A 14,751-nucleotide genomic window follows, 5' to 3' on the forward strand; every position below is an offset into this window, starting at 1 on the left:
GGAAGTGGCAGCTCTAGCAGAGCGTCTGTCATATGTCCACACTTACTGGCTATTAATAAGATGAATGCTGATAATGAAACGTATGAGATACGGCGTAAGACGTGAGATCAATATATTCTCATACATTCCAGTACCAATCACTAAACTGATGAATGAAGAATAAGAGCCAAATATGAGTCACCTCCTTCTCCGAGCAGAAGCTGTGCCAGGAGCTGGGGGTAAAGGGTCCCCCAGCTAAACCCCTCCACCCTATGGAGGCTTGGGAAAAGGAAGATTTTATACTCTACTTCATACACATTAACATAAGTTTTGCCCCATTTGGGCACCACTTAGCAGGGCAGTATACTGGGGCTGATGTCAGGTTTAAAGACAAACCATTGTGACAAAGCAACACTAGGTCATTAGCGACCATAGGATTGAGATAACAAACAGCGAACAGCTTTTATTATCAATAACGAAAAACTTTATTGACGTACTTGGAATTCCAGATACCAGCTTCAGGGGCCGCAGCACACGAACAGCTCGGAGGGTCCGCAGATCAAACTCTGGCCCAGTAGATGCGATAATTCTGCAGGAAAAGATTATATACAATTACTATATCACTTCAGGGTCATTTAATATTCATTACTGCACCCACAGCAGTCATCTACCAAAGAGTATCCTAAAGATGGGGGAAAAGTAAAGGACTGAAGAACATACTAACATCTCTTTTCAGTATGCAGTATTTTTTCAGGCTTTTTGTTTTCTAGTTAGCTCCCTTATTCGTGAAAAATAAGTGGGGTGTATAATATAAGTCAGTGGTGGCCATGTATTGACCTGAGCGCCACTTTAGTGTTTGCAGGCAGGTGAAGTGGGTGCTGGAGGGAAAGTTCTTTTTCAAACATACAATTGCAAATTCTTATTATTTTTAAGAGGTAATGGGCCAAACAAAAAAGAGAATTGCCCTTTTTAGAATGTTTTATTGACTATTATAATACAGTAACCCGACTCCTGATCCTCTTATTACCCTGTAACATCTTATTACAGTAACCCGGCTCCTGATCCTCTTATTACCCCTGTAACATCTTATTACAGTAACCCGGCTCCTGAGCCTCTTATTACCCCTGTAACATCTTATTACAGTAACCCGGCTCCTGATCCACTTATTACCCCTGTAACATCTTATTACAGTAACCCGGCTCCTGATCCTCTTATTACCCCTGTAACATCTTATTACAGTAACCCGGCTCCTGATCCTCTTTTAACCCTGTAACATCTTATTACAGTAACCCAGCTCCTGAGCCTCTTATTACCCCTGTAACATCTTATTACAGTAACCCGGCTCCTGAGCCTCTTATTACCCCTGTAACATCTTATTACAGTAACCCGGCTCCTGATCCTTTTATTACCCTGTAACATCTTATAACAGTAATCCGTCTCCTGAGCCTCTTATTACCCCTGTAACATTTTATTACAGTAACCCGGCTCCTGATCCTCTTATTACCCCTGTAACATCTTATTACAGTAACCCGGCTCCTGATCCTCTTATTACCCTGTAACATCTTATTACAGTAACCCGGCTCCTGATCCTCTTATTACCCCTGTAACATCTTATTACAGTAACCCGGCTCCTGATCCTCTTTTAACCCTGTAACATCTTATTACAGTAACCCGGCTCCTGATCCTCTTATTACCCCTGTAACATCTTATTACAGTAACCTGGCTCCTGAGCCTCTTATTACCCCTGTAACATCTTATTACAGTAACCCGGCTCCTGATCCTCTTATTACCCCTGTAACATCTTATTACAGTAACCCGGCTCCTGATCCTTTTATTACCCTGTAACATCTTATAACAGTAATCCGTCTCCTGAGCCTCTTATTACCCCTGTAACATTTTATTACAGTAACCCGGCTCCTGATCCTCTTATTACCCCTGTAACATCTTATTACAGTAACCCGGCTCTTGGTCCTCTTATTACCCTGTAACATCTTATTACAGTAACCCGGCTCCTGATCCCCTTATTACCCCTGTAACATCTTATTACAGTAACCCGGCTCCTGATCCTCTTGTTACCCTGTAACATCTTATTACAGTAACCCGGCTCCTGATCCTCTTATTACCCCTGTAACACCTTATTACAGTAACCCGGCTCCTGATCCTCTTATTACCCCTGTAACATCTTATTACAGTAACCCGGCTCCTGATCCTCTTATTACCCCTGTAACATCTTATTACAGTAACCCGGCTCCTGATCCTCTTATTACCCTGTAACATCTTATTACAGTACCCCGGCTCCTGATCCTCTTATTACCCTATAACATCTTATTACAGTAACCCGGCTCCTGATCCTCTTATTACCCCTGTAACATCTTATTACAGTAACCCGGCTCCTGATCCTCTTATTACCCTGTAACATCTTATTACAGTAACCCGGCTCCTGATCCTCTTATTACCCTATCACATGTTATTACAGTAACCCGGCTCCTGATCCTCTTATTACCCCTGTAACATCTAATTACAGTAATCCGGCTCCTGATCCTCTTATTACCCCTGTAACATCTTATTACAGTAACTCGGCTCCTGATCCTCTTATTACCCCTGTAACATCTTATTACAGTAACCCGGCTCCTGATCCTCTTATTACTCCAGTAACATCCTATTACAGTAACCCGGCTCCTGACCCTCTTATTACCCTGTAACATCTTATTACAGTAACCCGGCTCCTGATCCTCTTATTACCCCTGTAACATGTTATTACAGTAACCCGGCTCCTGATCCTCTTATTACCCTGTAACATCTTATTACAGTAACCCGGCTCCTGATCCTCTTATTACCCTGTAACATCTTATTACAGTAACCCAGCTCCTGATCCTCTTATTACCCCTGTAACATCTTATTACAGTAACCCGGCTCCTGATCCTCTTATTACCCCTGTAACATCTTATTACAGTAACCCGGCTCCTGATCCTCTTATTACCCTGTAACATCTTATTACAGTAACCCGGCTCCTCATCCTCTTATTACCCCCTGTAACATCTTATTACAGTAACCCGGCTCCTGATCCTCTTATTACCCTGTAACATCTTATTACAGTAACCCGGCTCCTGATCCTCTTATTACCCCTGTAACATCTTATTACAGTAACCCGGCTCCTGATCCTGTTATTACCCTGTAACATCTTATTACAGTGACCGGGCTCCTGATCCTCTTATTACCCTGTAACATCCTATTACAGTAACCCGGCTCCTGATCCTCTTATTACCCTGTAACATCTTATTACAGTAACCCGGCTCCTGATCCTCTTATTACCCTGTAAAATCTTATTACAGTAACCCGGCTCCTAAACTTCTTATTACCCTGTAAAATCTTATTACAGTAACCCGGCTCCTGATCCTCTTATTACCCCTGTAACATCTTATTGCACTAACCCGGCTCCTGATCCTCTTATTACCCCTGTAATATCTTATTACAATATTCTGGTTCCTGGGCCTTGTATCACCCTGGAGCATCTTATTACAGATATTCAGATCTCTTATTACCCCTGTAAAGCATTTAATGTTACAGGGCTTTAGCTCATGATGCTGTATTTAAGCTGAATCCCAAAGGGTTAAGTGTTTTAGGATGATTAACAAAAATGGCATAAGGGTCAGAGTCATTTAGCGCTGGCTTCTGTGCAGCAGAGAGATGAGTCAGCACACACTCACCCTCCGGGAACATATATCAGTTCAGGGAAGCTTCTCCGTCTTATAAAGCAATGACTACTGGCTACTCAATGAAATCAAGTACGATTTAGTGTTCTAGGGGAAAATCCCCTTTACTCAGCTTAATAACAGCATTATGTGGGTATACTCAGCATGATTTTATAGTCCTGCCCATAGCCAGAATCTGGCTAATACTAAAAATGGATAGTTAGATCTCATTGTAATTTACTATGGGGTAGTCAGTGTGTTGTTCTATTGCTGTAATGCAGCAGAAGTTACCAGACTTCGGTACACCAGAAACCGCAATACTCTTTAGGCTATGTTTACACAACATATTTTTTCAGTTTTATGCCTGTATTTTTGAATCAATATTGCAAAAAAAGGGGGGGGGGGGAATCAGCTCACCCTCAAGCAAGTAGTAATAAGTATCTGGCACAGTTCTCAGGAGAAAATGGAGCGTGTGGGTCATGAAGCGGGCCGTCACCCGTGTAGGTAATTCCAAAAGGTTCCACAGCTCCTTAAGGTTTTAAAGTTTTTATTATTTTTAAATCTACCAATAAAGTTTTTGATACTACCTTAAGAAGTTGTGGAACCTTGTATCGTTTGTATTTTTGAATGGCTATCATTTTGAGCTGAAAATACATATGTATCATTAGCTTTAGTTTTAGCCGGCTGCAAAACGGCAGAAAAAATATGTAGTGTAAACGTATCCTTAATCTACCTTAAAGGGGTTATCCAGCGCTACAAAAACATGGCCACTTTTCCCCCTACTGTTGTCTCCAGTTCAGGTGCGGTTTGTAATTAAGCTCCATTTACTTTAATGAAACTGAGTTTCAAAACCCCACCCAAACTGGAGACAACAGTAGGGAAAAAGTGGCCATGTTTTTGTAGCGCTGGATAACCCTTTAATTAACCTTAATCATATCCACTGATTATGGGCACACCTGTCATTTATTCTATTGGGTAACTAACATGGGTAAGATAAGCCAGACCCCACTGAGCAGACATTGATGGCACATTCTTAATAGATAGGTACTTTGATGAGATTTAACACTCATTATAAGCTGCAGGAGCCTTTCCTGTGTATCTCTGCCTATGTTTATTTCCCCTACCCTCTCCATAGACTTTTGTAGGCAGCTGTAATCTGATCCCTCAGTGAGATAATCTAACAGGAAACTACTGTGCAGTTCTGTGCAGTGTGTTCACAGGAAAGAAGAGAAAAGCAATAATAAGTAGGAAAAGAGACTTTTTTCTGCTAAGACATAAAGTTTCTTAAATTGCCTTGCACTATTATTTTATAGGGGAACTCCAGGTAGAGGGGGGGGGGGATGAAACTTCCACAGAAGCATAAAGCATTACTTACCTATCTTAGTTGTGAAACTACCAAAAATCCATTTGTTTGGGTTTTTTTTTTATTCTGTATGGTGTAGCTGTACTTCCTGATTGAGCAGTTGTACACAGTACTACAGGTCCCAGAATGCAATGCTTTCCCTCAGCTGTTCATCACAGTCCTACACCTACACCCTGCCTATTCCCTGCCCAAAGCTATTGCAGAACATCTAGGCTGTGTTCGCACATTGCAGTTTCATTGTGTTACTGAATTATTTGCAGCACTTTATCATTTCATTGTGCCCCCCCCCAGCACCCTGTATTCTCAACGTGTAATACAGATATTGGAATAAAGTAAAGAACTTTTTTAATTTAGTTTTAATTTTTTTCCTTTTCATCTCCCTGCACATATTATGATCAAGCATCTTCAATCTTTGAGGTTGAGCCCCACAATGACTTTATCCGATATTAGGTTACATGGGATATACTGTTTATGCCTCGTTTTTTGTGCAGGTGGCAGTGCCAGCTCTGATCCTCTGTGCCGTTTAGCATCATTTAGCATCAATTGTGTTACTGCATCATTTTTGTGAATACGCTGCAGTACTTCAATGAGACTCCAGCATGTGTGAACACAGCCCTAATTTCACTGCAGAGTTTTGCACAATCAGTGATTTTGCTGCACCTGCTTCTGCACGCCTCCTGTGACATCACACCCTGATGTCTGCATCATCAGCCTGTGCTCAGCAAACACACGCTAATGTCAATCAGCTACCAGTGTGGCAGAACCTCACAGATATGGTAATACATTGTATAGACACATCTATATAACTTTTAATAGAAAACAAGTTTTCCTTATGTGGAGTTCCCCTTTAAAGGGAAACGTTCAGCAGGTTAGAAGCATCTAACCTTCTGATATGTCCCTATACACCCCAGGGCACTAATAATGAAAGCAAGTTTCTTACTGTAATCCTTGCTGCCATTTTTGTGTTCTTTGTAGTTTACTTATCAGGCTGTTCAGTGCACTGGGGGCAAGACTACCAGCTTTAGTGCACCGATCCGGCCTGCCCCTTCTAATAAATATTCATCCGGCAGTCTGCGGTGAGGAGCACTGGAGTGATGTCACTGCGGAGTGGTGCCCCAGTATTTATTAGGAGGGACGGGGCAGCTGTTCATTAGATGAGGGTAGCCCCCCACCTAGTGCACCAAAGTGACTAATTAGCATATGGATTAAACTACGAAGTACTAGAAAACAGCACCAGACTGAAGGTAAATTTGCTCAGCGCCCCGTCCGCTATAGGGACATATCAGCTGGTTAGAGTTGATAACCTGCTTTAATTTTGTTGAAATGGTAAATTTAAGTTGAATGTTAAAACGTCACCAGAGCAATGAACAAGATAGATAGATAGATAGATAGATAGATAGATAGATAGATAGATAGATAGGAGATAGATAGATAGATAGATAGATAGATAGATAGATAGATAGATAGATAGGAGATAGATAGATAGATAGATAGATAGATAGATAGATAGATAGATAGAAAATCAAAAACAGGTAGACGGCACTCCAATCAAGTGAATAGGTGCAAGTTTATTCACCCGTATACGTACAGCTGTACGTATACTGGTGAATAAACTTGCACCTATTCACTTGATTGGAGTGCCGTCTACCTGTTTTTGATTTTCTATCCTGTGGAGTTGGGGGTCGACTACCAAGGACGAGCACCCACCGGCTGGAAGCTGGAAGCACAGTGCCGTTCAGCCATTACTTTTCTTAGATAGATAGATAGATAGATAGATAGGAGATAGGAGATAGATAGATAGATAGATAGATAGATAGGAGATAGATAGATAGATAGATAGACAGATAGATAGATAGATAGATAGATAGATAGATAGATAGATAGATAGATAGATAGGAGATAGATAGATAGATCTCAGTGTATTATTGTATAATATTCTGGTATAATAGACACAGTATAGTTATTATAGATATTATTCCAAAGACATGTCATTATTTCTCTATCAGTCTTCCTTGATACGGATCTATTTATGCCTTCAACCTGCTGCATGATCCACATACAACTTTACAATTCTTAACCCTAACTATAAACATTGACATTACAATTAAATGCTCAGATTGATTGAAGATTCAATATTATTCATCATTGTACAGTAATCCAGAGCCTCTATAATGCTATGCTCTCTGGTACTTGCTCTACCCTATACATTGTAGTATACGCAATATGCAAGATTACTGAACAAGCAAGGTTGATTTGTGCTTAGTAGCCTAAAATAACGTTTTTGATCTTCTGTGTTTAAGAGCTATAGTAACGGGGAGAAAAGCAGCCAAGCTGAAGGTGTATCTCATATGTTATTCTTTAATGTGGATTAGGGGACTGATCTATCACTTGCTACACTTAGCTCAGCTCCTCCTCTTTAATATACAACAAATTCTTTAATATAATAAAATTTTGTCTGCCTTTAGTCACTTCTAGAGGGAGCTCACGCTAAAATGTTTATACTAAGGATGAATTACGTGTGATAAGCTTTCATGCTTCTTCTATTGGAACAAGTGACACCCAGCCTACTATTCATGTTACTTCCCCTTCTCATGGCGGACTATCAAATCAGCATATATAAGGCATGTATTGTGGCTGTAAAGCACCGCTCAATATTTTCATTAGGGATCTGCACGTTCATATAGGGAACTGTTTTTTTTTGTATGGTAGCCATAGAGCCGTAAAATGGGGCCAATCTGCATTAGTTGGTGGATTTTTCTAAAAGTGCGACCATGGCCTCAACTTGTCTGGCCTCCACTTGTCGGACCTCCACAAATGTTTCATGGCGTCCACTTAATGTCTCCTGTAGGACACCTATGTTCTGCTCCAAGGTGTAAAGTGATACTTAGCTGGTCCCATAACATTTTTCACTTTATACCAGTTTTTTTTTTTTGGGGGGGGGGGGAGGGGGGGTACGTGCATTTAGATCAGGGATGGCGATCCTTCACCCTCTGGCCTTTTGCAAAACTACAATTCCCATCATGTCTGGACATCCAAAGCTAAAGCTCTGACTGTCCAGGCATGATGGGAATTGTAGTTTTGAAAAAGGCTGGAGGGCCGAATGTTCCCCATCCCTGATCTAAACAATGGCATCACTGAACACCACCACATTGATGCTGAGAGTAATTCACACTTCACACTGGCTCTTTGGCTATTGGCATATTGTCAGTACCTCTTTTAGTCTGAATGAATATCATGGTAGCAGGTATATCTGTTGGCACCAACAAGTAAGTCTTATTAGAGGCAACTGCTTTAGAAATTTAGGATCCACAACGATCACCTGATCACCGCAGATTAGAGACGAGCGAACCAGGTTCGGGTTCGAGTCCATCCGAACCCGAACGTTCGGCATTTGATTAGCTGGGGCTGCTGAACTTGGATAAAGCTCTAAGGTTGTCTGGAAAACATGGATACAGCCAATGACTATATCCATGATTTCCACATAGCCTTAGGGCTTTATCCAACTTTAGCAGCCACCGCTAATCAAATGCCGAATGTTCAGGTTCGGATGGACTCGAGCATGCTCCAGGTTCGCTCATCTCTACCGCAGATCCCACTCCCAGGACCTTTGGTAAACTGATGACAAGAAGCCACGGCCAGCCAGGCGCTGTCATTCAGATAAATATCCATCAGGTAATACAAGTAAGAGTCTAGCAGAATGGCAGCATCTCTGTTCACTGGGCTTTCTATACAGGAAATGTCTTCATTTCGTTCATGCCCCTCATCCCACCGCCATCCTATAAAGTATACGTCCGTGTTCACACACCCGCTGCTTTAGGAAAGTCTTTTTTTCCTGCACTATTAATATCATATCTTGAAATCCATAAATTATGGATTTATGGTAATATTTTGGGAGGGGTGGAGATGTCAAACAGCACCGGGTCTATCCCCATTCAGAAGGTTTCCATGGCAACTAGCCATGCCTCATTCACACGGTTTCCACGACTACCTTTCGTCTTGTTACCTTGGTGACAAACCACCGTTCATTGATACCATCTTGCTTGGAACAGAATGCTCTCTCCCATCCTCCAATCTCCTCAGCAAGTGCGGAGGACAGAGGCGGGTGGAGACATGCAGGTTTTATGAATGACTTCGGATGTCAGACAGATACCCCAAAGAGGTGTCTGCGGCTTCCTTACACATTTACCATCGGTGCAGTCAGGACGATGAGCCATCCCTCTATGGCTTAAAATATTCTCTGATGGCGAGCCACGGGATATATATTATACAATATAATATACAAGCAATAGTTAATGCACTGTAAGCAGTCTGTCCTCCAAAGTAGGTCAAAGGGAGGAATGGTGGTGGTGTATTGTGAACTGCATACATTTACAGGGGAATTCCTGCCAAAAACCCCAAAGGTGTTGATAGAAGGACTGTCTGGAACGTTAAACATTTTTTTTTCTGATTGTCCAGCCTAATACAGCATTCAAACCAGGTTTTTTTTTTTTTAAAGATGCCACTAAAAATGGCAAAATTGGGACATTGTGGGGGTTTTTTTGGTCATAAATACTGCAGCCAGATGTAAGCTTAGAGTCAATACAGAGAAATGAAACGCACATACCCACAAGATGTTTTTTGCTATGGCACTTTGTTTTTTTTTCTTAGTGCCTTTGCAGTTTTGTGAATTCCCAGTAGGTTATGCATTCAACGTTCTTCCACAGAAACGCTGGTGTCTTTCCCCCAAACACATTTAAAGGGGGTTAAAACAGCAGGGGAAAGAATCATGTCTATAGGCATATTGGCATTTTTTCTGGGCGTTTTACCCAATTCTTCAAAATAAAACATGATAAAGAATCACATGAATCATTAAATGCCTTTAGTAATTTACACTATAATGTGAAAAAACTGCTGCCAGTCTTTTTTTTTTTTTTTTTTTTTTGGGAGGGGCATTTTTGAGGCATCTTCCCGCTTAAAAAACTGTGCAAAATTTTTGTCTAAATGAAGACGCGCCATACAGGGTCCTCCAGGATGAGAGATGCTCTTTGTAGCCATTATAGCTAAAAGGTGAAGGTTGCAAACATAAAATCTCCTTTTAAGGGTAAATTCACACGGGCGGATCTGCCGGGAGTCTCACGCACGAAATCCGCAATACACGTATTATTCTTATTATTAATAATACGTGTATTGCGGATTAGCTGCGGATTTCGTGTTTGAGACTCCCGGCGGATCTGCCCGTGTGAATTTACCCTAAAGAGTCAATGTCATAAACAATATCTTATGGCATGTCATTAGGCATGTGAAAATTGTGAAAAATTGTTATTGATTGCTATGCTCTCTGGTACTTGCTCTACCCTATACATTGTAGTATACGCAATATGCAAGATTACTGAACAAGCAAGGTTGATTTGTGCTTAGTAGCCTAAAATAACGTTTTTGATCTTCTGTGTTTAAGAGCTATAGTAACGGGGAGAAAAGCAGCCAAGCTGAAGGTGTATCTCATATGTTATTCTTTAATGTGGATTAGGGGACTGATCTATCACTTGCTACACTTAGCTCAGCTCCTCCTCTTTAATATACAACAAATTCTTTAATATAATAAAATTTTGTCTGCCTTTAGTCACTTCTAGAGGGAGCTCACGCTAAAATGTTTATACTAAGGATGAATTACGTGTGATAAGCTTTCATGCTTCTTCTATTGGAACAAGTGACACCCAGCCTACTATTCATGTTACTTCCCCTTCTCATGGCGGACTATCAAATCAGCATATATAAGGCATGTATTGTGGCTGTAAAGCACCGCTCAATATTTTCATTAGGGATCTGCACGTTCATATAGGGAACTGTTTTTTTTTGTATGGTAGCCATAGAGCCGTAAAATGGGGCCAATCTGCATTAGTTGGTGGATTTTTCTAAAAGTGCGACCATGGCCTCAACTTGTCTGGCCTCCACTTGTCGGACCTCCACAAATGTTTCATGGCGTCCACTTAATGTCTCCTGTAGGACACCTATGTTCTGCTCCAAGGTGTAAAGTGATACTTAGCTGGTCCCATAACATTTTTCACTTTATACCAGTTTTTTTTTTTTGGGGGGGGGGGGAGGGGGGGTACGTGCATTTAGATCAGGGATGGCGATCCTTCACCCTCTGGCCTTTTGCAAAACTACAATTCCCATCATGTCTGGACATCCAAAGCTAAAGCTCTGACTGTCCAGGCATGATGGGAATTGTAGTTTTGAAAAAGGCTGGAGGGCCGAATGTTCCCCATCCCTGATCTAAACAATGGCATCACTGAACACCACCACATTGATGCTGAGAGTAATTCACACTTCACACTGGCTCTTTGGCTATTGGCATATTGTCAGTACCTCTTTTAGTCTGAATGAATATCATGGTAGCAGGTATATCTGTTGGCACCAACAAGTAAGTCTTATTAGAGGCAACTGCTTTAGAAATTTAGGATCCACAACGATCACCTGATCACCGCAGATTAGAGACGAGCGAACCAGGTTCGGGTTCGAGTCCATCCGAACCCGAACGTTCGGCATTTGATTAGCTGGGGCTGCTGAACTTGGATAAAGCTCTAAGGTTGTCTGGAAAACATGGATACAGCCAATGACTATATCCATGATTTCCACATAGCCTTAGGGCTTTATCCAACTTTAGCAGCCACCGCTAATCAAATGCCGAATGTTCAGGTTCGGATGGACTCGAGCATGCTCCAGGTTCGCTCATCTCTACCGCAGATCCCACTCCCAGGACCTTTGGTAAACTGATGACAAGAAGCCACGGCCAGCCAGGCGCTGTCATTCAGATAAATATCCATCAGGTAATACAAGTAAGAGTCTAGCAGAATGGCAGCATCTCTGTTCACTGGGCTTTCTATACAGGAAATGTCTTCATTTCGTTCATGCCCCTCATCCCACCGCCATCCTATAAAGTATACGTCCGTGTTCACACACCCGCTGCTTTAGGAAAGTCTTTTTTTCCTGCACTATTAATATCATATCTTGAAATCCATAAATTATGGATTTATGGTAATATTTTGGGAGGGGTGGAGATGTCAAACAGCACCGGGTCTATCCCCATTCAGAAGGTTTCCATGGCAACTAGCCATGCCTCATTCACACGGTTTCCACGACTACCTTTCGTCTTGTTACCTTGGTGACAAACCACCGTTCATTGATACCATCTTGCTTGGAACAGAATGCTCTCTCCCATCCTCCAATCTCCTCAGCAAGTGCGGAGGACAGAGGCGGGTGGAGACATGCAGGTTTTATGAATGACTTCGGATGTCAGACAGATACCCCAAAGAGGTGTCTGCGGCTTCCTTACACATTTACCATCGGTGCAGTCAGGACGATGAGCCATCCCTCTATGGCTTAAAATATTCTCTGATGGCGAGCCACGGGATATATATTATACAATATAATATACAAGCAATAGTTAATGCACTGTAAGCAGTCTGTCCTCCAAAGTAGGTCAAAGGGAGGAATGGTGGTGGTGTATTGTGAACTGCATACATTTACAGGGGAATTCCTGCCAAAAACCCCAAAGGTGTTGATAGAAGGACTGTCTGGAACGTTAAACATTTTTTTTTCTGATTGTCCAGCCTAATACAGCATTCAAACCAGGTTTTTTTTTTTTTAAAGATGCCACTAAAAATGGCAAAATTGGGACATTGTGGGGGTTTTTTTGGTCATAAATACTGCAGCCAGATGTAAGCTTAGAGTCAATACAGAGAAATGAAACGCACATACCCACAAGATGTTTTTTGCTATGGCACTTTGTTTTTTTTTCTTAGTGCCTTTGCAGTTTTGTGAATTCCCAGTAGGTTATGCATTCAACGTTCTTCCACAGAAACGCTGGTGTCTTTCCCCCAAACACATTTAAAGGGGGTTAAAACAGCAGGGGAAAGAATCATGTCTATAGGCATATTGGCATTTTTTCTGGGCGTTTTACCCAATTCTTCAAAATAAAACATGATAAAGAATCACATGAATCATTAAATGCCTTTAGTAATTTACACTATAATGTGAAAAAACTGCTGCCAGTCTTTTTTTTTTTTTTTTTTTTTGGGAGGGGCATTTTTGAGGCATCTTCCCGCTTAAAAAACTGTGCAAAATTTTTGTCTAAATGAAGACGCGCCATACAGGGTCCTCCAGGATGAGAGATGCTCTTTGTAGCCATTATAGCTAAAAGGTGAAGGTTGCAAACATAAAATCTCCTTTTAAGGGTAAATTCACACGGGCGGATCTGCCGGGAGTCTCACGCACGAAATCCGCAATACACGTATTATTCTTATTATTAATAATACGTGTATTGCGGATTAGCTGCGGATTTCGTGTTTGAGACTCCCGGCGGATCTGCCCGTGTGAATTTACCCTAAAGAGTCAATGTCATAAACAATATCTTATGGCATGTCATTAGGCATGTGAAAATTGTGAAAAATTGTTATTGATTGCAGAGGGTCTCACTACTGAGAACCACTCCGATCAGGAGATATAGCAGGAGAGAGCGCAGCACCTGTGCCTCCTAATTCCAACAATGTAAGTGTATTAGGCTACATTGTCAGAATTAGTCAGTGACTGGGGAGTGGATGGTATGGCTGCCACACTATCTCCTGATTGGAGCGGGTCTCTGCAGAGATGCCTGATGACAAGTCAAAAGTAATTTATAATGATAGGTTTAATTTTATTACAACAATAGATGACTAGAGGGGAATGCAACCATAGGGTAGGCTCATTCCAGGCAGTACACGACCTGACACTAAAGGAGGCTGCAGGTAGTAGCTTCCTAGGAAGCTAATATGTGAGCTTAGATCAATACAGTGGTCCAAAGGTGCTGGCACATTGACTCTTCCTAAAGGGTTTTTTTTTATTTTGGGCAATATCTATATGTTAGGAGGGTCCCTTAAAGTGATAGTGTCACCCCTCTTTCCATATGTGGAGTTCTGAGCACCATTCTGAAGCTTACATTCTGCACATGTCATATCTACCTGTATAAACCATGGCTTTGTTCTTCCTTCAGTCAAAAATGCATTTTATCATTGTCGGACCGTGTAATTTGGGCAGGGCTTCACGGCCATTGTGCCCCATCTCCCTGCCTACATCAGCACCTTATTCCCCACCCCCTCAGTGACTTCATCAGAATAGGATGCTCTGGAGGCCAGAATTCATTCTCTGGGCCGCAGCCATGATTGGGCAGTGGTGTTGCCAATTCCTTATCTGCTCTTACTGCACCTGTGCCACAGAAGATGAATCCCTGCCTCCACTCCAGTAGGAGTGGCCCATTCCGATGATGGCTGTGAAGACCCGCCCAAATTACAATGTCCACCAATGGTAAAATGCATTTTTGACTGTAGAGAGAACAAAGACATGGTATATTCATACATACATTTATATGAAATGTGCAGAATGAAAGCTTCAGAATGGTGCTGAGAACTTCATATATATAAAGGGGTGACATAACTTAAAAGGAGAAGTTTCAGCAACTGTAAAAACAACAGGCAGATGGGGATGGGTGAGAAAAATAACAAACAAGTGAATTTGCCCATTCCAATGCCTCTGCAGGGACACTCCCAAGTCCCAGTCACATTAGCTGGTGTCCTGCAGCTCTTCTAGCTGCAATGTCATGACCCCAGTTGAGTAATTGCCCACCCAGCCAATCAGTGACTTGGGCGGGACACTGACACACCTGGTTTCTTGCAGAAGATGACAGCCGGCGGCGATGAATCTGAC

At 41.8% G+C, this 14,751-nt stretch overlaps 1 protein-coding gene across 3 annotated transcripts in view; it reads right to left on the bottom strand.

Annotated features, from left to right (window-relative positions):
* CACNA1A (calcium voltage-gated channel subunit alpha1 A) overlaps nucleotides 1-14,751 on the bottom strand; it is a 178,070-nt gene that overhangs the window by 112,037 nt on the left and 51,282 nt on the right. For all 3 annotated transcript variants that reach the window (XM_069947847.1, XM_069947839.1, XM_069947855.1), the window contains exon 4: nucleotides 477-568. In XM_069947847.1, coding sequence (XP_069803948.1) covers nucleotides 477-568 — 92 coding nt within the window. The remainder of the gene's footprint in view (nucleotides 1-476; nucleotides 569-14,751) is intronic.

Source organism: Dendropsophus ebraccatus, chromosome 1 (assembly GCF_027789765.1).
Source record: "Dendropsophus ebraccatus isolate aDenEbr1 chromosome 1, aDenEbr1.pat, whole genome shotgun sequence".
In the NCBI taxonomy this organism is placed as follows: Eukaryota; Metazoa; Chordata; class Amphibia; order Anura; family Hylidae; genus Dendropsophus; species Dendropsophus ebraccatus.